Below are 26,493 nucleotides of genomic sequence, written 5' to 3' on the forward strand. Positions count from 1 at the left end.
TTCATTGTCACCAAGAGTCCATTTGCTACAACTTTTAAGATTTTTTATCTTCTGAGAAGAGCGGCATGGAGGCTGTGTCAATCCCTGAACTAGTTAGTGGACTTATTGATTGTGTTGCTCAGTTAATAAGAATAGCTGAAGAGATTTTGCAATTAATTTCACAGGAACACGTTCCTTGTGTAGAGCAAAATGAGGTAGCAGAACAGGTAGAAGTAGATTCATCTCCTTCTGAGGAAGATTCACTACTAGACCTCGCTGAATTCTCAGACTTGGAATCAATACTTACACTAAGAGAAGAAGAAGACCTAATGTTTGATATAGATCAAGCTATGTTTGACATAGAAAACGTATATGATGATGTACTCTCTGGTATAAATGATGACTTAAGAAGTGGATGAAAACCCACCAGCATGTTTCAAACAGTCTTTTTTGTTTCCAATATTTTCTGAATATTAGTAATATCAATTTTCTCCTAGTTCTGTATATTTTCCTTACTAATACCATATAGAACCAGTAATATTTGATTTAGTTCTAGCAGATGTTGGTCTCTTTTCTTCATTGTACTTATTTTAAAAGCTCTGACTTTAGCGATATGGTTCTTTATTTACCTGTACTTGTTCTCCTGCTAAGATTCCTAATGAGAGGCGCAAACAACAAGGAGAATAAACTCCTCACCTAACAATGGAGTGAAGACCTGATGAACTCTACCACATCTTGAGACCCGATTTCATTGTTCTACAATGAATGGAAACTGAAAGGGGAATAATCCCCAGGATGGCTTTATAGTGAATATATCTACATTAACAGGACAATATTGGGACACTTTTATTTAAGAAGATATAACTTCTTACTTAAAAAGGCCTCCATACTAGGCCTTTAGGAAAGTGTGTCAACCACTGGATTCTATAGCACACTAGGGAAAAAATTCTGGAAAAGCAGCATCTACCAGATAATAAAACTGCAGAAAAGTTTTCAGATAACTTCTGCAGGGGAGAAAGTTTTTAAAAAGTTGAGGCCAAGAGGTTGTAATGCAGGACTATTTCCTCAAATGCTGGCCCACATTGAATATTGTTCTCTGCAATATTGTTCACTGCAATATTGTTCTCCAAATAGAAATGGCAAATTATACCAAATAATGAGAGAAGTACTAGTACTGGAAGGGCTAGCTAAAGCCCTGTAAGAACTAGTCACCAATGGAAAGTCAAATACTTATGGCAGACATAGAGATCATGGTCCACAAGTAGTAGTGGATAAAGTATATCTTCTTAAGTATAGTAAAGTTTTTTAAAATATGTTTTTATTGATTTTTAGAGAGAGAGGGAGAGGAACAGAGAGAGAGAGAGAGAAACATTGATGAGACAGAAACATCATCAATTGGCTGCCTTCTGCACATACACCCCCCACTGGGGATTGAGCCTGAAACCTGGACATGTGCTCTGACCAGGAATTGAACTAGTGGCCTCTTGGTTCATGGGTCATGCTCAACCACTGAGCCACATCTTCTGGGTGGGTATAGTGAAATTTATAAAGAATAACTGATAGGCTTATTATAGTGAACCTGCTGCAGCCTTGGCATAAAAATTTTAATGGACACTATTTTTCTCATTAGTTTATTTTGTTCATTAGATCCCACATATGAGTAAAATCATATGGTACTTGTCTTTCTCTGACTGGCTTATTTCACTTAGCATAATGCTCTCCAGATCCATCCATGCTGTGGCAAAAGGTAAGATTTCCTCCTTTTTTATGACCAAGTAGTATCCCATAGGGAGCAGGCTGACAGCTGTCAGGGGTGGATGCCTGGTTGGTTGTGGATGGAGGGATTGAGCAAAAAAACCCCCACACAAACAAACAAAACAACAACAACTCATGGACATAGACAACAGTGTGGTGGTTGCAGGGGGGTTGGAGGAGGGTATAAGGGGGATAAATGGTGATGGATAAAGACTTGACTTGGGGTGGTGAATGCAATACAGTGTACATATGATGTGTTGTAGAATTGTGCACCTGAAACTTGTATAATTTTGTTAATCAGTATTACTCCCAAAATTCAATAAAAAAGAAATACAAACTACCTTTAAAAAAAGAAATTTTAACTATCGAGAGATGGAAATAGTATGAATTTAAACAAAGTATTAACTGGTATTTAGCCACAATAATTTTATACATACAGAAGGGGAAAATGTAATAGTTAGAGGGCCCCCATATCAAAACAGAGAGGGGCCAAATGAATGTGTGGGAAATTCACTGATCATACTAATTCCATGCCATACAGTATCCTTACTCCCATTTGGAAGAATAGCTACGCTTCAGATAAGTCCATGGACACTTGTGGTATTCCTTTTAAGAGAACTACCTTTGCATCTCATGACATGGGCAACAACTATGTAAAGACATAAAAATATACCATTAGGCAAAGTAGTATATCCAAATCGTGAAGAAGTGATATGTAGAAGTCAATCCACACTGGAAGAAACCAGACTACACCAATTCATACAGAGTCCTAAAGCATATTATAGTCAAAAGTATTAAAAGGCATTTAATTCAGATAACATCACAACTAAGCAACATGACAGATGCTGCATCTAATATAGAGGTCTGCATACACAAATAATTGGTTACCTTTAAAGGTAAATGGGGGAAATTATAGACTATATAACCAGGTTTTATTTGGATGAACAGTAGCAGGAGAAACATAACTACTGAATTTCAGGATAAGTTTATTTAACAAATTTAGGAAAGAGACTACTTTGTCAAGAAAAAACACCACAGACCCTTTTGAAAGCTCAGAATTTATGGAGCTGCTCAAAAATATTAGTATGAAAAGTTTTACAATAATAGACTGCTATATGGAAAGATTGATAGAGTTGATGAGGATACAGGAGAATTAGAGGGAGTGTACAATGACACAAAGAGAAGAAATAAAAATGATATCATTAGGCAATTACTGTGGATAATTACAGGCCATATCACACAGCAGCTTGAGGAATTTTGATGCTGTAATAACTGGACAAACTGAGCCTTGCTTTTTCAGTGTAGGGGACTCTAGATATACAGTATTTCAAAAATTTCAAATAAGAGATGTACAAATGGACTATGCTAAATTACACTAATTGGAGCAGTAGAAAAGCAAGAAGAATATACACTAAGTGGCCAGATTATTATGATCTCTGAACATATAATAATCTGGCCACTCAGTGTACTTCTCTTGAGTACCTCATTTATTTGATATCAAAGATACTATAAATCATGCACCTTATCAGTTTTCCCCTTTGCACTGGCTGATAGAAAGCTCAGGACAAATAGGTGGTTGATCTCCAGCAAAAGTCTAGAATACTTTTGGTACCCATTTGAGATACAAATACACTGAGTGGCCAGATTATTATGCGTTCAGAGATCATAATAATCTGGCCACTCAGTGTATATCCTACCATTCCAGTAAAAGCGATTTTACAAGGAAGATTAGTGATAACAGTTAATCAAGGAAATCTATACATTTAGCCACCAAGAAGAAGAATAACACAGGAACTGGATACAAGTTAATAGATAGAATATATAATTTTAAAAATAATAAGTTTTTAATTTTTATTAAAGTATAATTGGCATACAATAGTATATTAATTTCAGGTGCACAACATAGTGCTTCAACTTTTATATACTTTACTAGAAGCCCGTTGCAAGAAGATTTGTGCAAGAATAGGCCTTCCTTCCCCTGGCTTTGCTCCCGGCCGCCCAGGAGCCTGCAAGTCCTTGCTCCTGGTGGAGCGCCGCTCCTGTAGCTCCCTCCGCCCCCCGCCTGCCCCCTCATAGCAGGCGTCCCACCCCTCCTGGCCGCTCCGTGCCTGCATATGCAAATTAACCTTCCATCTTTGTTGGGTTAATTTGCATACTCCTGATTGGCCGATGGGTGTCTCGGAGGTACAATCAATTTGCATATTTCTCTTTTATTAGTGTAGATGATGTAATCACCACACTAAGTCTAGTAACCATCTGTCACCATGCCAAGTTATTATAATATTATTGACTATATTCCCTGTGCTGTACATTACTACATCTCCATGAATTATTAATTTTTTTAACTGGAAATATTTTTTACCTCATAATCCCCTTTATCTTTTCCTTTTCTTTCATGTCCCCATCCCCTCTGGCAACCATCAGTTTGTTCTCCATTTTTATGAGTCTTTCTTTGTTTTGTTTGTTAATTTTTTAGAGTCCAAGTATCAGTGAAATCATATGGTATCTGTCTTTCTCTGACTGACTTATTTCACTTAGCTTTAATTAAAAGTTTAGAAACAGTCAGGGAATATGCAAACTCTGCACTAGGAATTTAAAATTTGGGAAATTGGGCTATAAATTCCACTTGATGAGTAATTGAACTGTAAATGGACAGATCTGGTGTTCCTCAAATATAGATACTGAAGGGATGCTATTTCTCCTATTAGAATTCTGGAATATGAACTTTACACAATTCTACAGTAGTTTAGTGTGAACTTATTAAAACTGTTAGCATTAATGAGAGAACACAAGCAACCATGCTAACTCAGGCAAGTCATTAAATAAACCAAGAGGAATCTGTGGGACTCTTCCAGACCTTGAAACAAGGTAAAGATTTAACCAGCCTATAAAACAACAAATGGTCAATGTGGTCTTTAGGTATAAAAGCAGAAACATGCTACAACCTTGTACTATGTGGCTAGCCACTTGGTAAGTGGGTCACCTGGAAAGATTGTACTACAATGACACCTCAGGAATAGATAAAATATATTGCAATGTTTGCTTTGATTATGTGATTGTATGTGTTTAAGAACTGGGTTAAAATGGAACCCTGCTCCAAGCAATAGCTTTTTTATTAAATATGTTTATTCTTTGGAACAGAATTAGAAATAGAATCAATAGTGATAAGACATAAGTGTAGGAAATAAGAAAATACTTAGGAACAAGAGCTAGTAGGGAAGGTATTTTTAGGAGAGAAAAGAAAAATAATAAGTTGCCAACAGTTATGCAGCTGTTTATGGTGGAAAGCCGTGGCATAGAGTTAGTTCCTAAGCAGGTTTATGAACTTAACCTTGTTTTTGTCATATGCAAATTAACAAACCCTAAGTTGTTGATACTGATAGAAATAACTGACAATTGACACAAGTTATGCACTTAAAAGCCCAATTAGAAGGAGATATATTAATTAACTTGTCAGTCTACTGACTGGATGCCTCTGAGTGGAATCTGGCATCTCTCCTCCAAGAGAATGAAGAGAGTGCTGGTCCTTTATCCAAACTAGCTCTTTTTTGAATTTAAAATTTGTTATTGTAGTTACATTAGTTAATAAAATTATAAAGGTTTCAGGTATACAGTTCTATAATACATCATCTATATATTGTATTGTGTGTTTACCACTTAAAGTCAAATCTCCTTCCATTTCTGGCTTGAGACCAACACCAAAGCCAATTCTTGTACAGCGTGGAGGGATAGAGAGGGAGAGGGGTTCATCATTCTGAGACAAAGTTAAAGGTGTGAAAACCAAAGGACTTATACTGGTAGATGGCAATGAATTAGGAAGTGTAAGTCTTCATCCTATGTGCTTTAACTTAAGTGTGTGGGAAATTGTGATTACACAGTTGCATACGTGTGTGGTGATTACTGCCAGTTATTAGATTATAATTGAACATAAACCTGATTAGCTATTGAATCACACCATTTTGTTGTTATGTGTTTTAACAGATTTTAACTAATAAACTCATTCACAAATCAAAGAACTTGTAGTTATTTTAATTACTTGGTGATGAGTTTGGAGACTACCAAACAGGCATACAAGAACCCCACTCAACAAAAGGTGGAGTATACTCAGAGAATATTGTACCAGGAGTCTGAAGTTCTACTGGCTTTGTCAAATAATCCTGAACAAATCTCTGAAATATAGTCTTTTATTGTTTGTAAAATGATAGTTAAAACAAATTTTCTGCCTACTTTCAATTGTAATAAGGAACAAAAAATGATTCAATTTTCAATGGCCTTGGTATGATAGATCTGACAATGGGACAAAATATATGAATTAACATATTTTTTAAGAAATATCTGAAAATGACTATATGACAATACTTGTAAGTCTATGTGACATGCAAGGATTATCCAATAGTTTTACTAGAGATTAGCACTTCCTAAGTGTCTTTGAAGATAGAACCTCATGGTCAAACTAGAATTAGGCATGTAATCAGGTGTGAAAACAAAGACACATGTTCTCTTTTAGTTTAGTTATCCCATTTCCATCTACAATTTGTTTCTCCTTTCAACAATTCTGGCATTGGCAGATAAATCTTGTCCAGGTTTTTTCAGGGCCTGAAGCTCATCTGGAAAAACTTGTCTTTAAAAAGATGTCTCCAACTTGTTTAGGGGCTCCCAACTTGCAACCTTCAAACCAAATGTGTTCTACCAGACCCTGGAGTGTAAGATGTTAATTATTTTTCTTCTTGATGAGTAAGCACACATAAACTCTATGCCTCCAAGGAATTTGAGAAATTTTATCGAACAGAAAAGCTGAGTTTATTTGTCCTCTATATTATAGAAGGATAAGATTAGTTTTCATTCATTTATTTGTGTCTGATATAAAGGTTAGTTTGCCTAGTTCTATAACATCATGCATAAGGAGAATTTGTTCTATGAAAATTGGTGCTCAAGTATTTTGCATAATGTAAAATAAGTTATCAATATCACAACACTTTATGCTTGTGGCCTTAAGTACTGTTTGTATGTTTCACTTTTTTTTAAATCCTCAGCCAAGGATATTTTTCCCATTGATTTTTTTTAGAGAGAGTGGAAGGGAGAGTGGGAGGGAGAGAGAGAGAGAGAGAGAGAGAGAGAGAGAGAGAGAGAGAGAGAGAGAGAGAGAGAGACATCGATGTGAGAGGGACATATCGATTGATTGCCTCCTCCACTCACCCCAACTGGGGGCCAGGGATTGAACCTGCAATCCAGGTATGTGCCATTGACCGAGGAATTGAACCCACAACCCTCTGGTGCATGGGCCAATGCTCTTACCACTGGCCAGGGCTGTTTCATCTTTTAAAAATTCCTTACCTGAAGATATGTTTTTATTGATTTTTAGAGAGAGAGGAAGAAAGAGAGAGAGAAACATCAATCAGTTGCTTCCAGTACATGCCCCAACCAGGGATGGAACCTGCAACCTAGGTATGTGCCTTGACCAGGAAATGAACCTACAACCCTTGGTATATGGGACAACCGACATTTTAACCAACTGAGCCACCAGGACAGGGCTGTATGTTTCACTTTTAAAAGACTAGATTGTGAATATTTATTTAACAGACTTAGTCTGCTTCCTCAGATTTAGGACTTCTGACAATGAAGTGCTGACGAACACCTGAATTATTAGAATACCAGTAGCTCACAGGATTGTGTTTCTCAGCCAAATACACTAAACTTGAAATTACAAAAACACCCCAAAATAAGAAAGTTGATGATATGTTCAAGGTGAGAGTATTTAGTCTTAAACTAGACATGTGGACTGAATAGAGAGCCATTAGAGATTGCAATTGGTTCTTGAACAACAGGTTCGAACTGTCAAGGTCCAGTTATATATGGATTTAAAAAAAATACTAAATACGTCTCAGAATCTAGAGACATAGAAGCATGGAACAGATTGTTGAATCTCAGAGGAAAGGCGGGGTGGATGGGAAGAGATCAACCAAAAAATTTGTATGTATATATACATAACCCATGGACACAGACAATAGGGTGGTGGAAGCTTGGGCTGAGGTGGGGGGCTATAAGGGGTCAATAGGAGGATAAAGGGGACATATGTAATACTTCCAACAATAAAGATTAAGAAAAAATACTAAATACATATAATACTGTAAATGTATTTTCTCTTCTTTATGATTTTCTTAATAGCAGTTTATTTTCTCGTTTATTTTATTGTAAGAATACAGTATATAATACATATACAAAATATGTGTTAATTGACATTTATGGTATTGGTTAGGCTTCTGGTCAACAGTAGGCTATTAGTAATTAAGTTTTGGGGGATTCAAAGTTATAGGTGGATTTTCAACTGTGTGTGTGTGTGTGGGGGGGGGGTTCTTAATGCCCCTAACCTCCACCTTGTTCATGAGTTAATTATACACCCAATTGAGACTCAGTGGAACCACAGATATTTAAAAAACTATTTCAGAGATTGAGAAGGATTATAGAATTCTTTAGCGGATGTGAAGTCACAATTCAGAAGAGAGTCATAGATTTTGATGAGTATAAATCATGTTTTGCTGTATGGAAGAAGTGTATTTGAAGTGCAAACCTTAAGGTATATCTGAATTTTCAAGTCTGCCCAAGTGTGGCTTAGATTGAAGATAAATTAAACTAAAACTGATCTATAGCCATTGTTTATATATTTAACTCCACTGGAAAATTTGGAGCTAAACATATAAAGCCTGAAATAATTCTGAAGTCCCTGGCCATGAGATTAAACTTTGGGCCATTTTGGGGTTATTGTGAAAGTATATTATTTCCCATGAATGTATTGACATTGGAGTTGAGAGTCACTTACTCTTCTTGCTGTATTTGAGTTGGAGTTTGATGTGCTCTGAAACAGTTCAGTCTGTTAAATTACAGAGTTCTCATTGATTTGATTCACAATGATGAGTGAATACCAACAGGCCTAAAATTGTTTATTTTTGCATATAGTGCTATTTGGATTGCTTTTGTATTACTGCTGAATATCCATAAATTTGAGTAGTTAAAAGGTAATACTTTGCAAGTGTTATGGATTAAAAATAATGTAGTCTGTAAAATACAAAGTTCTAATTGTATGGGTTCACATTTGAAAGAAAAGTAGACACCCAAAAACTTGTGCATCTTCAAAAAAATAACCCCTCGTTGTGATGGTTGCCTAACAACATGAATACACTTAATGCCATTGAACTGTAAACTTAAACATGGTTAAAATGATAAATTCTATGTTATGCATATTTTACCACAATAAAACAAATTACCTTTTCCTCCATTTGAATGTACATAGCAAATGGACCCTGAAAACAATTTTGGAATCTCTGGTGCTTAATTAAGTGAGCAAAAAGAAATATAATTCCTTCTCACATCGAGGTTGGTATAATGATAGCTGAGAAACATATTGTATGAACATATAGTAACATAGAGATATTCTGTAATAGCAATAATAAGATAAATTTGAAATAAGAGATGCAGGGAACAAAGTTTCAGGAAAGTAAAGGACTAAAGCATGAGGGGAAAATGAGGGTTGAAAGGCAGTGAATGTAGAACTCAAGGGTGAGTCCATGGTGCCATGCCAAGCAGATCCCCATGAGAGTGAGGAACTCATCACAGTGATTTCCAAACAGAAAAGTAACTAAAATTGGCAAATAAGATTATATGAGCAGAAGGGTTCAAGTGATAAAGTAGTTGGGAGATAATCTATTAATACAAAATTGATGAAATATTGCAGTGAAATTGTTTGAAAATAAATGCTTTGTCAATTTTCAGGGGGATGGGAGCCTAAATTATGAACTTTATCTACTACCCGGTGAGATAAGAAATGCAAACTTGAGTTATATTCTGCAATATCTATTTTTTTACAGTTGTATTCCCATTAACCATTTTGTTACCTGGAAGCAATTTGTGTTCTAAAAATACCTGTGATTTTTTTTTTTCTCACAAAGTGAAAAACACAATCCTAATATATAAAAACCCAGGGTCCGTAACGACCAAATGGATGACCAGTCCATCCCCCTGGCCCTCAGGCTCCATTGATCAGGGGATGGCTAATGGGGGAAGTGGGTCCCTCAGGCTCCAATGAATCCATGGCAGCAGCGACTGGTGAGAAGGCAGACCACTTGGTCCCTCCCCCTGCCCACAGGCTCCCATTGGTCAAGGGATGGCTAACAGGGAACTAGAGTGAGTGGTGCAGCTGACGAGCAGCTGGAAGGCAGGCCTCTTGGTCACTCCTCCCAGCCAATTAATCAGTGGTGGAGGCAGGATGGAACTGGGGACTGGCTTCCTTAGTAGTCCTGCAGGTAAAATCTCCAGAGGACAGGCCAGGCACCAATGGACCAGTGCCGCTGGCCTCCTAGAACTCAGATTTGGGCACTGCGTCTGCTTCCCCTCCCTAGACGTTCCACAAGGAAGAAAGGATATTGCCAGCAGCACCAGGGGCTACCAGCGGTGATTGATCGCTCTCCCTGTGCTTTATCCAGGTCACTCGAGCCAGCCCCCACCCGCCCTGCTCCAGATGAAGTGTGATCACTGCACACGGAAGGAATGTAGTAAAAAAACAAAAACTGATGACCAAGAGAATACCGCAGTCAATGTCCGGAGTCCGGCTCAGGAGAACAGAGAGAAGGGAGAATTCCATAAGCTGGCCAATGCCAAGATATTTCTGAGTGACTGCCTGGCATGTGACAGTTGTGTGACCACAGAGGAAGGAGTCTAAGTTTCTCAACAGAACACCAAGGACATCTTCTGTGTTCTGAACCTTAATAAGAAATGTGATACCTCACAGCACAAGGTGCTGGCAGTGTCTGTGTGTCCTTAGTCTCTGCCTTATTTTGCTGCTAAATTCAGCCTCAGTGTCACTGATGCAACCAGAAGACTCTGTGGCTTTCTCTAAAGCCTTGGGGCGCACTGTCTTTGACATGAAGGTAGCTGCGGACTTCAGCATCCTGGAGAGTCAGAAGGAATTTGTGTGTTGGTACTGCCAGCACCGTGAGGAAGAGCCCTGGCTACCCATGCTAACCTCCACTTGCCCCGGCTGGGACCGATACGCAGAGCGTGTTCTGGGTCACCCCATCACCCCCACCTCTGCACAGCCAAATCTCCCCAGCAGATCATGGGCTCTCTGGTGAAGGATTACTTTGCCAGACAGCAGAACCTGTCCCCAGACAAGATTTTCCACATCATTGTGGCCCCGTGTTATGACAAGAAACTGGAGGCCCTTTGAGAAGATGTTCCCACAGCTTTACATAGTTCCCAGGGTGCTGACTGCATGTTAACCTCAGGTGAAATTGTCCAGATAATGGAGCAAAGTGACCTCGCCTCGAATGACGCCGCCGTGGACACTCTGTTTGGAGACATGAAGGAGAAGGAGGTGAGGATCCACGAGGGTGCCAGCTCCGATGGGTACCTGGCACACATCTTCAGGCACATGGCCAAGGAGCTATTCAATGAGGACGTGGGAGTGCTCACCTACCACACCCTGAGGAACAAAGACTTCTAGGAGGTCACCCTTGAAAGGGACGGAGAGGTTTTGCTACGCTTTGAGACTGCTTATGGCTTTCAGAACATCCAGAAGTGGTCCTGAAGCTGTAGAGAGGCAAGTTCCCCTGCCACTTCATGGATGTTCTGGCCTGCGCCGGGGATGCCTAAGTGGCAGGGGCCAGGGCCAGGCAGAGGACAGGCGTGCAGACAGGGCTGCGGCAGATGGAAGGCATCTACGCTGCCATCCCGGTGTGGATCCCGGAGACGAGCGCCCATGTGCAAGAGCTGTACCAGGAGTGGCTGGGGCAGGGAGGGCGACTCCCCAGGGGCCCAGGCGGCCTTGCACACTGCTTAGCAAGGCCCAGGGCAGCCTGCCAGGACATCAAGTGGTAAAGGTCCAGCAGACGCTCGGCCTGCAGGCCGCCTGAAGAGGGGTGTCAGACACGTGAAGGTAAGGCTTAGCATCTCTGTCATCACTTTGGTTTTCAGAATTCCCTGCTCCCTATCTTTCAGCTCCCTCCCTCTGAGGGGCACTGTCATCATCACATGGGTGCAACTAGAATATTGTATCTTGAGAGGATTGCCCCAATGTGCGTATCCTTTTATCCAACGATGAAAAAATCCCAAAGAACAAGAATGAAAACAGACTACTGTCTTTTAGGCTTAAAAAACCCCCAGAAGTGTCCTGTGAAGAGCTGAGACTTGGTTCTACCCACGCGCCTCAGAGAGATTGGATGAAGAAATGGCCCAGTTTGGCCCTGACTGTACCCACTTATGTTACTCTTGAAGGTGTCTTTGCCACAATGTGAATAAACTGCCCCCTTTGGAATAGGGGCTCATATGAAAGTCTGCATTCCCAACTTTTCCTGAAACAGATCTGTTCTGCAGCTGTGGCCACTGTCCTGAGATCAGGTCCTGTCAACCAGATCCTGTTGCTGGGAATCAGGGGGCACTGGAGTGGAGGCACCCCCCTGTGCCCTTTTACATTCAGGGATTGAGCTGAACTCACTTTGGGGGAGGCCTGGCAAGGGTTATAGGTGTCACAGATAGAAGGATGGAGAATGGAGAGGCGGACACCCTGCTCGGTCCCTCCCTGGGTGGGGTCAGGCAGATGAAAGCTGGCCAACTCACCCCACAATTGGGTGAGATAGCATCCTCTGTGTCCACCTCTCACCCCGTGGGTCCGGCCACTCCTCTCAGCTCTGGGCAGCCCTCTGTGTTCCACGATAGTGCACTCTGCCCTCACATGCTGCTCACCCTAAGTGAGAAGGAAGAGAGCAGTTGGCCCACAGACAACTACACAGAAAGATAGTCCTCACGGCTGGCGAGTGCAGTGGTGGTGGCAGGAGCCTCTCCTGCCTCCATGGCAGCACTAAGGAGCAGTGAGCTGAGTGGTAAGGAGCAGTGAGCAAATGGATGGTAAGGAGCGAGGGGTTACGGACTGCAAGAGGGAACAGGCCTAAGCTGGCAGGCAGACATCCCCTGAGGGGTCCTGGACTGCGAGAGGGTGCAGGCCGGGCTGAGGGACTGCCCCCAGTGCATGAATTTCATGCACCAGGCCTCTAGTGAAAGTATAATATACATCATTAATAGAAATATACACATATATCAAAGTGAAGAAAAGTCAATTAGACCTTATAGCAGACTAACACAACTGATACTATAAATTAGGGGTCCTCAAACTATGGCCTGAGGGCCACATGTGGCTCACCGAGGACATTTATCCAGCCCGCTGGGTGCCACTGCCTGTCCTGCTTAGCAGCCGACTCGTCCCGGGCCCGCAGTGCGCATAGGAATTTGTTCATAGTTTTTTTTTTTTAAACTATAGTCTGGCCCTCCAACAGTCTGAGGGACAGTGAACTGGCCCCCTGTTTAAAAAGTTTGAGGACCCCTGCTATAAATCAACAGTAGGGCGGTGGGAAAGAGTAAGGAGTAAGGGAGGGGATGGGTCATTATCTATTACCTACAATTTGAGTACACAGAATCAGACCATACAACATGAAAATGAATAATAATAATAGCAGCTAATATTTATTGAATGCCTAATGTATGCTGAATATTGTGCATAAGTATATTATGCATTATTTTATTTAAACTTTATATTTCTCCAGGGAGGTAAGTGTTCCTGTTATTTTCCCCATTTTTTTGAAGAGAAAAGTGAGGTTAAGTAACTTCAGGCTTAGTGAAATAACTTAAAGTGATTAGTGGCAAATAAACAGGATAAGGAGAGTTGGATGGGCCTATCCATTTACTATCTCCCCCAGTGCAGTCTTTTGATCTTCATGTTGCTCTTTTGTCATTTTTATATCCTTTTCAAGGTTGTCCATGGTACTCATTTTTGCCTCATTTCAAAGGCATAGTATTTTTTTTGTTTCAGGTAAAGGGACCAGTGAGCACACAATGTGATTTGCCTCAGGGCTCAGTGGACCCATGAAAAGATGGCACTGACTGTTGCCCTTCAGATGGTAAACACCTCTTGGTTCAACCTGTTTGGATCTGCCTCCTGGTAGTATTGGAAGAGAGATGAAAATGGATATTAATGTACTTCCTGTGCCACACTAGCACTTTCTAATTTATCTACACTAATAAAAGAGAAACATGCAAATTAACCATCACTCTGCTATGCCCACCAGCCAATCAGAACGGAATATGCAAATTAGAAGGAGAAAGATGTCAGCCGCCCAGCTGCTCCAGGCGCGGAGGCCCGGGTGGGGCAGGACACCTGCTATGAGAAGGAGGGCGGGGCGGGGGGGGCGAAGGGATCTACAGGAGTAGCACTCTGGCCACAGCAAAGACAAAGACGGCGGACTCTGGCCAGAGTCTGCAGCGAAGACAAAGACGGCAGACTCCAGCCTGAATCTGCAGCAAAGATGGCAGACTCCAGCTGGAGTCTGCAGCGAAGACAAAGGTGGCAGACTCCGGCCGAACCGAAGGTCTGGGTCACAGGTGCCAGAGGAAAACCGGTGCTGGAAGCCAAAGGAAGGAAGGCCTATTGCACGAATCTCTTCCTATGAAGTGGAGGAACTATTGTCATCTTCATCTTATAAATTAAAAAATAATGTCCTGAAAATTTGAGTTTCTTCAGGTCATAGATCTGGTGAGTTGGAAATGCATCCTCAGTTGTTTTGGGTCTAAAGTCCCTGCCTTTTCTAGTGTACCATGCTGGCCCCAAATTGTTTGATTGATGGCATAGAACAGCACCTGCTAGATTGTAAATGCGGCCAAGGTGGAAAACAAAGCCTTTCATTCTGTGTTCTGCTTGAACTGACCTCCCTCAAAGAGGAAACCCTAAAAGTTAGAAGGTCATACCATAGGAGATGTTGCTCTTGCTTTCCACAGCGTTACACACTCCATCTTTCAAATGCATGTATCAGCATTCTTGCTGAGGGGCTTCCAAGGACTTAGTTCTACCAACAATTACCAACATCCAGACAGTGAGCCATCCGTAATCACTGCCCTCTCCACATCCCAGTATATACGGCATGGTCCTTTGTTATGTGTTCTCATAGAAATTTTCCTTCAGAGCACTTAACAATGATTTGTAATTATATATTCACTAATGTTATCATTTGCTTAATGTCTACCATACGCTTGTAAGCTCCATGAATACAGAGTATCTGGTTTTTGTATCCTGAACAGCTAAATAATCATTTGTTGAACTGGTAAGTGCTTTCCCATCAAAGAGCTAGGTGATCAGTATTTTTCCTTTCTTATCTGGCCAAAAAGAAAATATGCAGAGGCTGTATGTGCCTTGGATAAGTGGGTCTGTTTTTTAGGACCATTTGTTTCTTAAAGGGCTAAGTGGTAGAAACATGTTAACTCTGTTCTACATACTCTGGACTCTGGAGGGCTTAAGCTTCCCTGAAAGCAGAGAAGGACTCAGCTTACCTCTTTCTGGTGGTATTTGATTGCTACCTTCAGCTTGGCCAAGTCATGGTACTTCTGAGGGTCAAGTTCTTCATTATGGTCATCTCGATGGTTGAGGATGATCTCCAATTCCCGGGAGCTCCGAGCTTGGTCCAGCAGGTCTTTGGCAAAGAGTTTACACTGTTGGGAGAGCTCCTCATACTCAGCCTTGAACTCATTTTCTACCTTGCTGAGTTCCTTGAGCTCCCAGCCCAGGCGGAAAGCAGTCAGGATAGGGTCCTCGCTTGATAAAGCAATGAGTGAGGGGCTTGCCAGAGCTTTATAGATGTTCAGACGGGAGCGGGAGTGGCGCAGGCTATCTACCTCTGAACTGGACACACACTCCACACAGTTGCAGCGGATCTGGTGAGGCCGTGGAATAGTGACCCGTTTTTGGACAAGCAATTTGATGATTTCATAGTTGTTGGTGTGGGCAGCCAGCATTATGGGAGTGATGTCTGGAGTGAACTCAGAGAACTGGGTGTCCATCATCAGAGTAGGAACCTAGGTAAAATAAAAAGCATAAGCGAGCAGGATTTAGGATTGGAGAAAGAGGGAGCACAGGGCCTATCAAATATTAGTGATTCGGGAATTGGAGTTAACATTCCTTTGTCAATTCCCCTCCTTATCATAATGGCTATTTGTGGAATGCTTATTGTATGCCAGGCACTGTTCTAAATGTTTTACATGTATTTACTAATTTAATTTCCACAACAACCTTTTGAGGTAAATATTTCCCTCAAACGAATAAGCTGAGGCACATAGAGGTTAAAAACATACTTAAGATTACACAGCTTTTAGTAGCAGAGCCAAGATTCAAACTTAGACAATATGTCTTTAGACCTTTGCTCTTCAAATTATGCAACCACAATATGCCCAATTCTGTCGAAGGCACAATGGAGATATAGAGAAGTAAAGGACATTTTTCCTGACCTTCTGGAACTTAGTTTGGTAGATCACAAACTTGGTGAGTAGGAGTACATGGTAGTTTGTGTTCATTTCCAAAGGACCAACAGAGATTGCAGGAATATTTTTTAATTGTTGACAGTATTATAGATGTCCTCCATTTTCCCCTCCTTTGCCCCCCTCCAGCAACTCCTCACCCCACCCCAGGCTTTCACCACACTATTTTCTGTGTCCATGAGCTATGCATATATGTTCTTTGGTTATTCGTTGAAAGGCTAATGACAACCAATAATTTTAAAGACCATGCCACTAAATCAAGCCCTGGTAGCTAAAGAGAAGATACCCTCAAATCATTACGCTGACTTTGTATCTATATATATAAAAGTCTAAGCAACCAGCTGACCAGCCAACCGGCCGACCAGCTGGTAGCTATGATGTTCACTGACCACCAAGGGGCAGATGCTCAACGCAGGAGCTGCCGAATGACAGCAACTTTGCAGAGTGCCCTCTCACACTCCGGGACCCCTTGGGGGATGTTGGAATGCTGGTTTCAACCTGATCCCCACAGGCCAGGCCGAGGGACCCCACCAGTACACTGTGCACGAGGCTATATATATATATATATATAGAGAGAGAGAGAGAGAGAGAGAGAGGAGAGAGAGAGAGAGAGAGGAGAGAGAGAGAGAGAGAGGAGAGAGAGAGAGAGAGAGAGAGAGAGAGAGAGAGAAGAGAGAGAGAGAGAGAGAGAGAGAGAGAGAGAGAGAGAGAGAGAGAGCGCCTGGTTATTTATATATATATATATATATATATATATATATATATATATATATATATATATAACTTCAGGGGGCCAAAGACTAAAGCCAGTGCTCCCTACAACTTCCTGCAGGTCCCAACTAGGTATAGATAATCTGTTATTGTCAGAAAGAAGTAGTCTATACTAGTAAATGAGTATCTCCAGGCTTAGGGGAGGGACTACCATTAACAAAAGACCTTTGATAAAATTGCTATGTCTGTTATCTGATGCTTGGTATAAATAGCAGGTACAGGCAAAAGGTATAGAGTTCTTTGGGTATTCAGGAGCATCTCTGGGTGAGTGCAGAAACTGGTCAATAAAGAAACAACTTTTCAACTTTAAATGTATTTTGGGACCCAGTTTGTTCGCAGTCTAATAGTGAAACTTAGGCAGCTCACTAGACCCACAAAAGAGTCTCAGTATAGTAGGATCTAGAGCTAGATAATAAGGAGGACCAGAACAATCAGAGGAGGCCTCATGGAGGTGTGGGACTGAGTATTCAAAGCATATGTAGGATTCCAGAAAGTAGTGAAATATTGATCTCAATACACTTTAAAAAGACAGTTCCAAATACTTATTTTAACTGGGGGAGAACATGGATAATTGAGATTTTCACAGAATGGACAAATATTATTTTAATATATAGTTTCTTTTTACTCTTAAATTTTTTAAAAACCCAGAATTGCTGGAGAACTGACAAAAGGATGAGTTGCAGTTTTTCATCATCTTTGCCTCCTTTCCACCTTGGATGAAAGATCCCCAAACAGGGAAGTGGCCAGAAAAGAAGGAATAGGAAAAAGGTGGAAGAGAAAGAGGGGGAGGAATGCACAAGAAATGTGTTTCCTTCAGGGGGTGGTTGCATCAACCTCGAATAGTTGAGAGCTGGCTGCACATTGGTCATCAATGGCTTGGATTGAGTGCAAGTAAACATTATTAAACATTTATAGAGAGCAGCTATAAATGAGACAGCAGGAAGTGAGCAACTGGCTCATAAAGTAAATTGGACACAGGACATAATAATCTCAGAAGTTAACATAAACCTACAGGCTAAGGAAGAAGTAGGTCTGAGTGGGCCTGGTAATGAACATAAATACCACAACCAGCATAAAGCCTGGAGTTGGGAGAGATGCTAAGTGAACAATGTATCACAATTGGCCCAGGAAGAAAGAAGCTTACATCTGGGAACCTGCCAGTTCTCAGTGGGCAGGGGCATTCCTCAATCTCTGTCAAGATCTAGAGGCAGGAAGTGGGAAGTGGAGAAAAGTAGTTTGTAGCACAGGATTCCCTGGGTTAGATTGGAGGTATGTGTCTGCTTCCTACCACGGTGTTCTTCCTGTCCTTTCTCTCCACTTCCTTGCTCTTTCTGTTTTTCCTACTCTTTTATTTTCTTCTTTCCTTCTTTCTATATCAATGCTGCCAGGCTTGTCCAAGACACACAGTAGTACTTGTGAATATTGCTTAGCCCCACTTGTGTCATAAAGCTGAAAGGTTACTGTCTATGCCTAGAATATGAAATGCTTTTTGGAACCATCTGATTCCATTGTCTTTGACTTAGTACTTAACAAGGAGTCTTTGATTCTCCTTTCAGCTTTCTGGGTATATGACACCAAAGATGAAAACTTTTCAAAAGAAAACTGGTCCACAATGACCAACCATGTCTTCCTATCCAGACTGCCTTTTCTCCTTCAGGCAGCCTTATCATTCACAGGTTGCCACACCTAATTCAGACATTGCTTTCTGTGTGTATATCCTTATGGGATTCCTGTGTCTAATGGTCTACCTCATTTCTCTGCCAGCAAAGGGTCATTGTAAGCCCTTGTTCCTTCAGTAGCTCCTTGTCTTAACTTGATCCCAACCCTTATAGACCACCCAGATGCTGTGGGCACTAGGTTACATCCAATATCTTGTTGTTATCTAATTATTTTGCATATATTTTTTTTTGCTTTTTCATTAGGGTTGTGAGCTCTTCGGAGGCAGAGCTGTCTTAGTCTGCTTGTGTTTTTCCCCATAGTGTCATAGTGTCCAGCACACTACTAGATATACAGCAGGCACTCCCCAAAAGGGAATTAAGTATCCAAATATCAAATTAAGAAATTGACTCTCCTTTTCAAACCTGGCTCCTACAATTTGAGTCAGTGTGAGCTACTGTCCTTGGGTCTTTCCTTCCTATGTCCAGCTGAGAAGGTAGACATTCCAAGACTCTAATGTGGTTTAGCAGACTGGCGCTATAGGGAACATCCTGATATCACAAATATTTAGAACAGTCCCTGCCTTTCATTTTCACAATTATATTGCTTCAAAATGGAGACTCTTATACCCTCTTCTTCTACCTCTATTCATCCTGCTGGTTTTCCCTTCCTAGACTGTGCAGGGACCATGGACAATCATGAAGAAACCCTGGTAAAGAAAGAGAGACTCTATAGTGAGGGTCAGAGATTTCTGTTAATAATCAGGATTTCTGTTAATAATCAGGACTTTATAATATGGTTGACATCAGGGGCCAAAAAAGCAAATAGATAGAAGAAATGAAGACTAGGTTTGGGGGCACATGCATAATTTTGATGAGTAAATTATAGGAACTGGTGAATTGTAGAGCATATACCTTCTCAAGAGGGGCATCTGCTGCTCAGTTTCTTGTTATAAGCACAAATGAGGGCCCAGTGTTGCAATTTTTCAAGATAAGTCAGAAATATGGATTTGGGGGCAGAATTTTTTTTAAAGATTTAAATGTTGCCTCAAAAAAGTTAGAGACAGTGTGCAGGCTCAACAAAATACATATATGAGGGAATTTAGGCTTGAGTGAACCAGTTTGTGACCTTTGAGCTAGCATATGAGTTGTGAGTCTAATAAAAGAATGGGAGAGGAAGCTGGACATTTAGGCAGGATCCAAATGATAAAAGGCTTTGTTTACCATGCTAAGGAATTTAATGTTATTTTTTGCCATAGTGAACCGCTGAAGAATTTTAATCAGAAGAGGTGCATAGTTAAACAAGTGTTTTAAAAAGATCAATTTGTCTAAAGTGTGGTGAATTGGCAGTGGTAAATGTGCTTCTAACTTTTAATAAGCAGCTTTCCACACACACACACACAAATCTTGATTTATAGTGTTTGGCAATTTCTGTGGTGTAAATATTCCCACTATGGCCAATTTCAAGTTGCCAATATAACATCATGGAACATAGAATTTGGAAGAGATAAACACAACCAGTTCTCATCAGCTAGTGTAAGCCAGCTCCAGCACACCATTGGATGAGTTTCAGAAGGATGGGACTAGTTAAAATATATTACTAGTGTAGATGAAGAGATGGTGAGATCTTAGTAATTCTAGAGATACACAGGAAGTAATAGGTTTAAAACATTCATTGGATGTGTCAGGTAGTATTGGATGGAGAAGTAAATCAAGGAGGTCAGGTTTCTCGATTGCATGTCTGGTTGATTGTGGTGTCACCAACAGATAGTGAATATAGGAGGAAGAGCAAGTTTAGGATTTTTAAAAGGTTCAATTTTGGACACATTGAGTTTCACCTACCTATTGGGACAGTAGTAGGAAATTGTATAACTCTAATATGAGTCTTGAAGGAAATTTCAGGACTGAAAATGTAGATGTGAGAGTCTTTAGCCTATAATAGTTGAAACCAAGAGAGTGGATGGGATCAACCTCTGCCTGCCCCAGCCTCCCCATAGTTGGGTTTGCTGATCTACCCCAAGGACTCAGTCCTGCCCCAATTTCCAAAGCAACTGAGGCTTGAAGTAGGAAGCACTCAAGTGGCCAGCCTCAGCCTCCTTCATCTCATATTCCAATCATTGGGGATTTGCATTAGGGCATTCTCCGTGTTCTTTTAGTTTTTGAATCCAAGCTTCTTCCCCACCTTAGCCCTGGTTTGTAAAACAAGATTCTCCCTGGGTCTCTAGTCTGAATTTCTGTTCATATAATGGGCCTAATAGCCAAGGCCTGGTATATTTTCTGGATTATCTGTGCCTTTGATCATCTTTGAGTTATTTCATAGCTTTCTTAATTGTAATGCAAATAGTTCTTGTCTGGTAGAATGCAAGTATTGCCTAGTGCATGTATTTGTAAAATTTTCAGCATTCCTGATGGCCTATATCAGGGGCCAGCAAACTTTTTATTGTAAAAAGTAAGATGGTAGCCTGGCTGGCATGGCTCAGTGGTTGAGCATTGACCTATGAACCAGGAGGTCACCACTGGATTCCCTGTTAGGGCATATGCCTGGGTTGTGGGCTCAGTCTCCAGTGTTGGTCATGCAGTAGGCAGCCGATCAATGATTCTCTCTCATCATTGATGTTTCTATCCCTCTCTCCCTCATCTTTCCTCTCTGAAATCAATAAAAATATATTTGAAAAAATAAGATAGTAAATATATTACGATTTGTGGACAATACAATTCTGCCATTGTAGCAGGGAAATAGCAATAGGTAATATGTAAATGAATGGGTATGGCTGTACTTCATCAAATTTTATTTACAAAAGCATGTGACAGGCTGGATTTGGCTTTTAGGCCATAGGTTGTAGACCCCTGGCCTCCTCATTCCCTCACTAATTAACGAGTTAAACAAAAATTTTGACATGTGTTCACTTGAATTTGCATATAGATCATGATTTAACCATTTAAAAAAAGTATAGCCATTTGTGTTCAGATTGAAGTCAGGTGGAAAATCAATTTTATTATTTTCTTATCAAGTTTTGCTTTCTCTTTGAACTCCAAAATTATACTGCATGGTCTTGGACTTCCCATTAAAAATTCTGCTTTTAAAAAAGAAAAAAAAATGTGTACATAATTTATATGGGAAGAACAAAATGGACAAAACTTATTTGGGGATAATGTCACAATACATACTCGGTGTTTTTAAAAAGTCAAAATTGATACATAAAAATCAATAATGTATCTAACAATGGCTAACATTATTACCCTTTATAACAAGGATAAAAATAACATTAATAGCTACTAGTTATAGAGAACTTTCCATATGCCAGGCACCATGCTAAAGTATCTCATTTAGTCTTCCCTTTGTTTCTATGGTATAAACATAGTAATTATCCCCACTTTACATCTGAGGAAACTCACCCATAGAAAAACTAAGTGCCTTGCCCAAAGTCTCATGTCTAGGAAGTAGAGTGGACAGAACTTGAACCCAGGCAGTTTGGCTCCAAAGCTTGTACTGTTAGCCAGTATGCTGCCTCACTCCCAACTAGTGAAAGACCAAAATTTTGATTTATTATATCAATAAATAAATCTACAATCATAACATTTAATATTCATACATATCATAATTATGTGTTACAAGTTTTATTGGGTAATAATTAACATCATCAACTAATATTCTTCCTTAAACCCAGATAAATATTATGTAGCATTACTCAAGATTTGGGAGCCCACAAAACCATTCTTGATTTCTTATCAGATAGGGTCTCTTAATTTTTCTAAAGACAGGAGCTAAGTCTATGAGAAAATAATACACGGCTAACACCATAGGTTGTCAGAGTTTATACTTTCAGGGAAACCGGAAAAGGCATTTTTCTCAAAATGTATGCTGCGGGGGTGGAGAAAAGGGAAGGAAATCAATACACCAAGAAATTACATTTGGTCCATGTTATCTACAACTCTGCTTCTAAAGAAACCTGATGGATGAACCAACTTGATTTAATTTTAAAATTCGCAATGACTTGGGCCATAGCCACTAAAGAATACATTGCCTCCATCTTCCTGGGACTTTGCATTCAGGCCTTAGTGAGTTTGCTCCTGGATCACCCTAGGTCTTCCTGTTATAAAGCTTGCACTATATTCTAGAATCCTTCTGGATTAATGAGCACAGGACAGAGTTGCTGGGCTCTAAGCTAATCATATAAAACACTGGCAGTACAATGAACAGAGAGCTTGAGTTAGCTCTTCATATTTTCAGCTAAATTCCATTGCCAGAGGACACAACAGAGGAATAGATGATGCTCCACTTTCCCCACTCTCAGGACTGACTAGAGCTTTTACAAGGTTATTGTTCTTAAGTGGCCCAAATGATACATTCATTTCCATTAACCTCATCACTGGAAACAATCTGATAACTGGAATTTTTCTGAACCCTTAGGCAGGCATCCTACGTTCATCACAGACTTCTGAAATGAAACCCTCCAATGGACAGATCCATATCAGAAGCTACCTCATTCATACCCACAATGCTGTCTGGTTATAGGCTAACCTATCTAATTGTCACTTCCTCATAGAACTGGCCCCAGAGTATCATGTTAAAAATAAATCTCCTATTTTGTGCCTGGATTTAGTGAAATTGCAATATATTCACATGCTGGGCCTCCTCTACCCTAACATGCAGATAAAATCAATGCTTAATCTTTTCAGCAATTCAAGGGACTGTTGGAAAGGAAACTTCATTTTTCTGTATTACTCAGAAATGAAGAACACCTGCATCTAATCACATTACATTACCAGCCACCCACTCTGCCTTACCTATAGATCAGCTAGCTAGTAGTAGCGATGAAGAAGCTTACTGTAGAGCAGCCATTGGCATCAGATGGGAAATAATGTTTCCCAGACTCAGATAAAAACAGAACCTTCAGAATTAAGATTTGGTGTACCATCTGAGCTGATGTCAAAGCCATTTGTGTTCAGATGCAGCAAGTTAAAAAATCAGTAAATCAGAAGGCATGGGTATTATGGATGTGGAAAAATGTCAAAAGTAAAGTTATGGTCATTGTGTCTCTAGCACTGCATAGTGTAATGGATCCCTGATCTGCTGGTATAGTGTAGTTTGCTTTGCAGGTAGCTCTATGGTGGTGCTTGGTACAAATAGCTCTTTAGGAAAGCCATTGTTCTTAGTTTATTTTTTTCATGTCATCATGTAATTTTTTTAATTAAATTTCTCTTGTATGTTGTTTTACTGGAAAGAGGATGCTACCAAGCTGATTTAGAGTATTCTGTGTCATTGCTCATCATGTGACTAGTATGAGTTCAGGTAGCATGAAAAAGGTTTCTGATCAGGGCTGAAAATCCAGATGCAGAAACTGTGGGGATCAACCAGGGTACAGGACCATGTAAGGGCCAGGATAACCAGATTGATATGAACTATATGATAAGATTCAATACAAATAAACATTTATTATTTTCTAATTTCTCTCTAATGGACAAATGCTGGAAACCGATCATTGTCCCACTAATAGAAAGATGTGGACAGGAAACCGGGAAGGCTGGTCAACAACCTTAATTGTTTTAATCACTCACTGTTTAGTAAAAACATTGTTAGCTGAAGCAGCCTCCACCTCTGTTTCTCCTATGTAAATTTGTTATTGGAATTTCCTGCCTAAAGGTTATGGGCGTATCCCATAGTCTCAATAAAAGGGATTGCAAGGCCAGAGCAAGGGGTAGTCCTCCCACTAGAGGTGGGCTCCCGCCTGGCCCCCAATATTCCCAAATTAATACTTTTCCAAGTCTCTTTTCATTTGTGTGCGGTCTTCTCCAGAACCCGAACCCTGAACCGGAACCCTGAACCACGCAGGACATGAAAAGGGGTTCCCACAGACAAAGATTTTGATAGAAACACATCTGCCAGCAAAACAAAATCAGAATAAATAAAGAGGGTCTTTCATGCAAAAAGAGGAGTTGAGACCCCTTAATTTGTTTTTAGTAGTTTACAGCCATACATTTGAAAAGTATGTTCATTGCCATACAATGAAAATTGGTAGGTATTATTGGGAGTCCCAGTTTAGGTCTAGAAGAGCTTAGATGATAAAAATTAGGTTCAGTTGGTTCTCAGAATGTAAAGGTAAATTTTAACAGGTGAACAGGTGATTCTTTTTTTTTTTCCTTTTTTTTTTTTTTTTACTATCTAGCCTTTTAATCCTATGAATTCCAAAATTTTCAACCCTGTTTAACACTTCTTTTCCCCCTTTATTGATTAAGGTATTACATATGTGTGCTTATCCACCCATTGCCCCCCACTCATGCCCTCACCCCCTGGTGTCTGTGTCCATTGGTTAGGCTTATATGCATCCATACAAGTCCTTTGGTTGAGAATGCAGAAAGGGAGAAGGAAAGGAGAAAGGGGAAAATGGCAGTTTTACTCCCTAAGCAGAGAAGCCAGCAGTCTCAAGGCATGACAAGATAAAGTTGTCAGGTACTTCTCATGATTTCTGGGAAGGCCACAACAAAGTAAAAAAAGGAAACTTGAGAATTAATCTGTACCAAAATATTCAGCAAAGGAATTTTGAAGCCTATAGACAGGAGGTTATATAACACCTCAGTCTCACACCCAACTTGCTCTTCAGATTAGCTGAGAGCCCATCTGCACTTCATAAGCCACAAGTATAAGTTTGCTTGCTTGCTTTGCTTTTTCAGTAAAGGAGCATACTTTAATTGCTTTAATAAATTGGCTTTTCACAATGTACTCAAGGTCTCTTGTATAAATTTATTTATATGAGAAGACAAGGATTGAGGTTGGGGACAACTTTCTCCCACTGACTCGGGGTGGGGGCTGGGGGCTGTCCCGTAACACCTCTCTGGTGTTAGTGAGAGGTGCCTATATCACCTGCGATTAACTGGGCCTAAATTCAAAACTAGAGTCTAACATCTCTTTGCTGACAGAGGCCTTTCATGTACTCTGCATTCTTGGGAGAATCATAGACTGAACTTTCAACCTCCTGTCTGTTTATGCTTTCTGAATAAACTATTGCAGGGAATTTCCCTGTCCCCTCATCACCATACTACCACTTAAGCAATAGACTGTGATACACCCTGACCAATTAGAACTGCACAGATTGTAATTATCATCAACCAGTCCATGCTGATCAGACTTGAAGTCCTCATTTGCATGATGGTAACCTGGGCAGAAACTTCCTCCATTAAAGATGGCCTCTCCTTTGTCTCTGCAGAGCACTGTTCTATTTTTATCTGAGGCTGCATCATCCCAGTTTGTAAACTGTTTGCTTGAAGAAAGTCTCTCTTTTTTCCCTCCAATACTTTTTAGTGAATTTTTGTTGACATGTGGCAGGAAACATGTTTTATTAGTTTGTATTGCTGGAAGCACCCTGGGAGAATTTTGTATTTAGACTCTCCCTGCTGAGCTCCCCACCTGGGATTTCTGAGTGGCTTCTCTGAAAAACACTCATGCAACAAGGAGTCCTTCTCTCTGAAGTAGAGTTTGGCTAGGAAGGAAAAGCCTTTTAGAAAAGAAGCTTGAGTCTGGACAATGCCAAGAAGCTTAAGTTCACCTAGCACAGATATGTCAGGAGGACTCATTTCAAGAATTTTTCTTTAGCAGAAAACAGGATTTAAATGTCTCTGTGGCCGTGACAGCACACATCATGATCATCAATTGATTTTTCAGAACACAACAGCCAGGATTATATAAATGGGTCGTATTTTAATAAATACATGCAACTTTTGGTTGACAGGAAAAGTAGTGTAAGCCATTTTGTGATTGAACCGATGCCTATCATATTGACATCGTCAGTGGTAAGCAAATTCTTTTCAAACACAATCTTTGACAAGCAAAAATCTTTGACACACTGATGTGTGTATAATGTTCTGCAGTTACTCATATTTTAACTCTATTGCATTTTGAAAGGACAAACTCAAGAAAAGTGCCCCCCCCCCACCATAATTTCTTCCTCTCTCTGACATTTACTTCTAATTGCATTGTTTTGAACTGGCA

The 26,493-nt window shown here is 40.3% G+C and overlaps 2 protein-coding genes and 1 pseudogene across 7 annotated transcripts in view; 2 read left to right on the forward strand and 1 right to left on the reverse strand.

The window, feature by feature from the left end:
• The window catches only part of TRPC5 (transient receptor potential cation channel subfamily C member 5), a 397,050-nt gene that overhangs the window by 143,042 nt on the left and 227,515 nt on the right, over window positions 1–26,493 (reverse strand). For all 5 annotated transcript variants that reach the window (XM_080653342.1, XM_080653344.1, XM_080653345.1 and 2 more), the window contains one exon: window positions 15,100–15,621. In XM_080653342.1, coding sequence (XP_080509468.1) covers window positions 15,100–15,621 — 522 coding nt within the window. The remainder of the gene's footprint in view (window positions 1–15,099; window positions 15,622–26,493) is intronic.
• On the forward strand, window positions 66–398 carry TRPC5OS (TRPC5 opposite strand; the record flags this gene model as incomplete). The annotated part of the gene is made up of 1 exon (XM_080653975.1): window positions 66–398. One exon carries the CDS (start codon window positions 66–68, stop codon window positions 396–398), a length of 333 nt encoding a protein of 110 aa, XP_080510101.1.
• LOC308239446 (nuclear prelamin A recognition factor-like) lies at window positions 10,247–11,604 on the forward strand (annotated as a pseudogene). Its single transcript has 2 exons — window positions 10,247–10,354; window positions 10,499–11,604. The product of its transcript is annotated as a nuclear prelamin A recognition factor-like (transcript).

This window comes from Plecotus auritus, assembly GCF_963455305.1.
Source record: "Plecotus auritus genome assembly, chromosome: X".
NCBI classification, from domain to species: Eukaryota; Metazoa; Chordata; class Mammalia; order Chiroptera; family Vespertilionidae; genus Plecotus; species Plecotus auritus.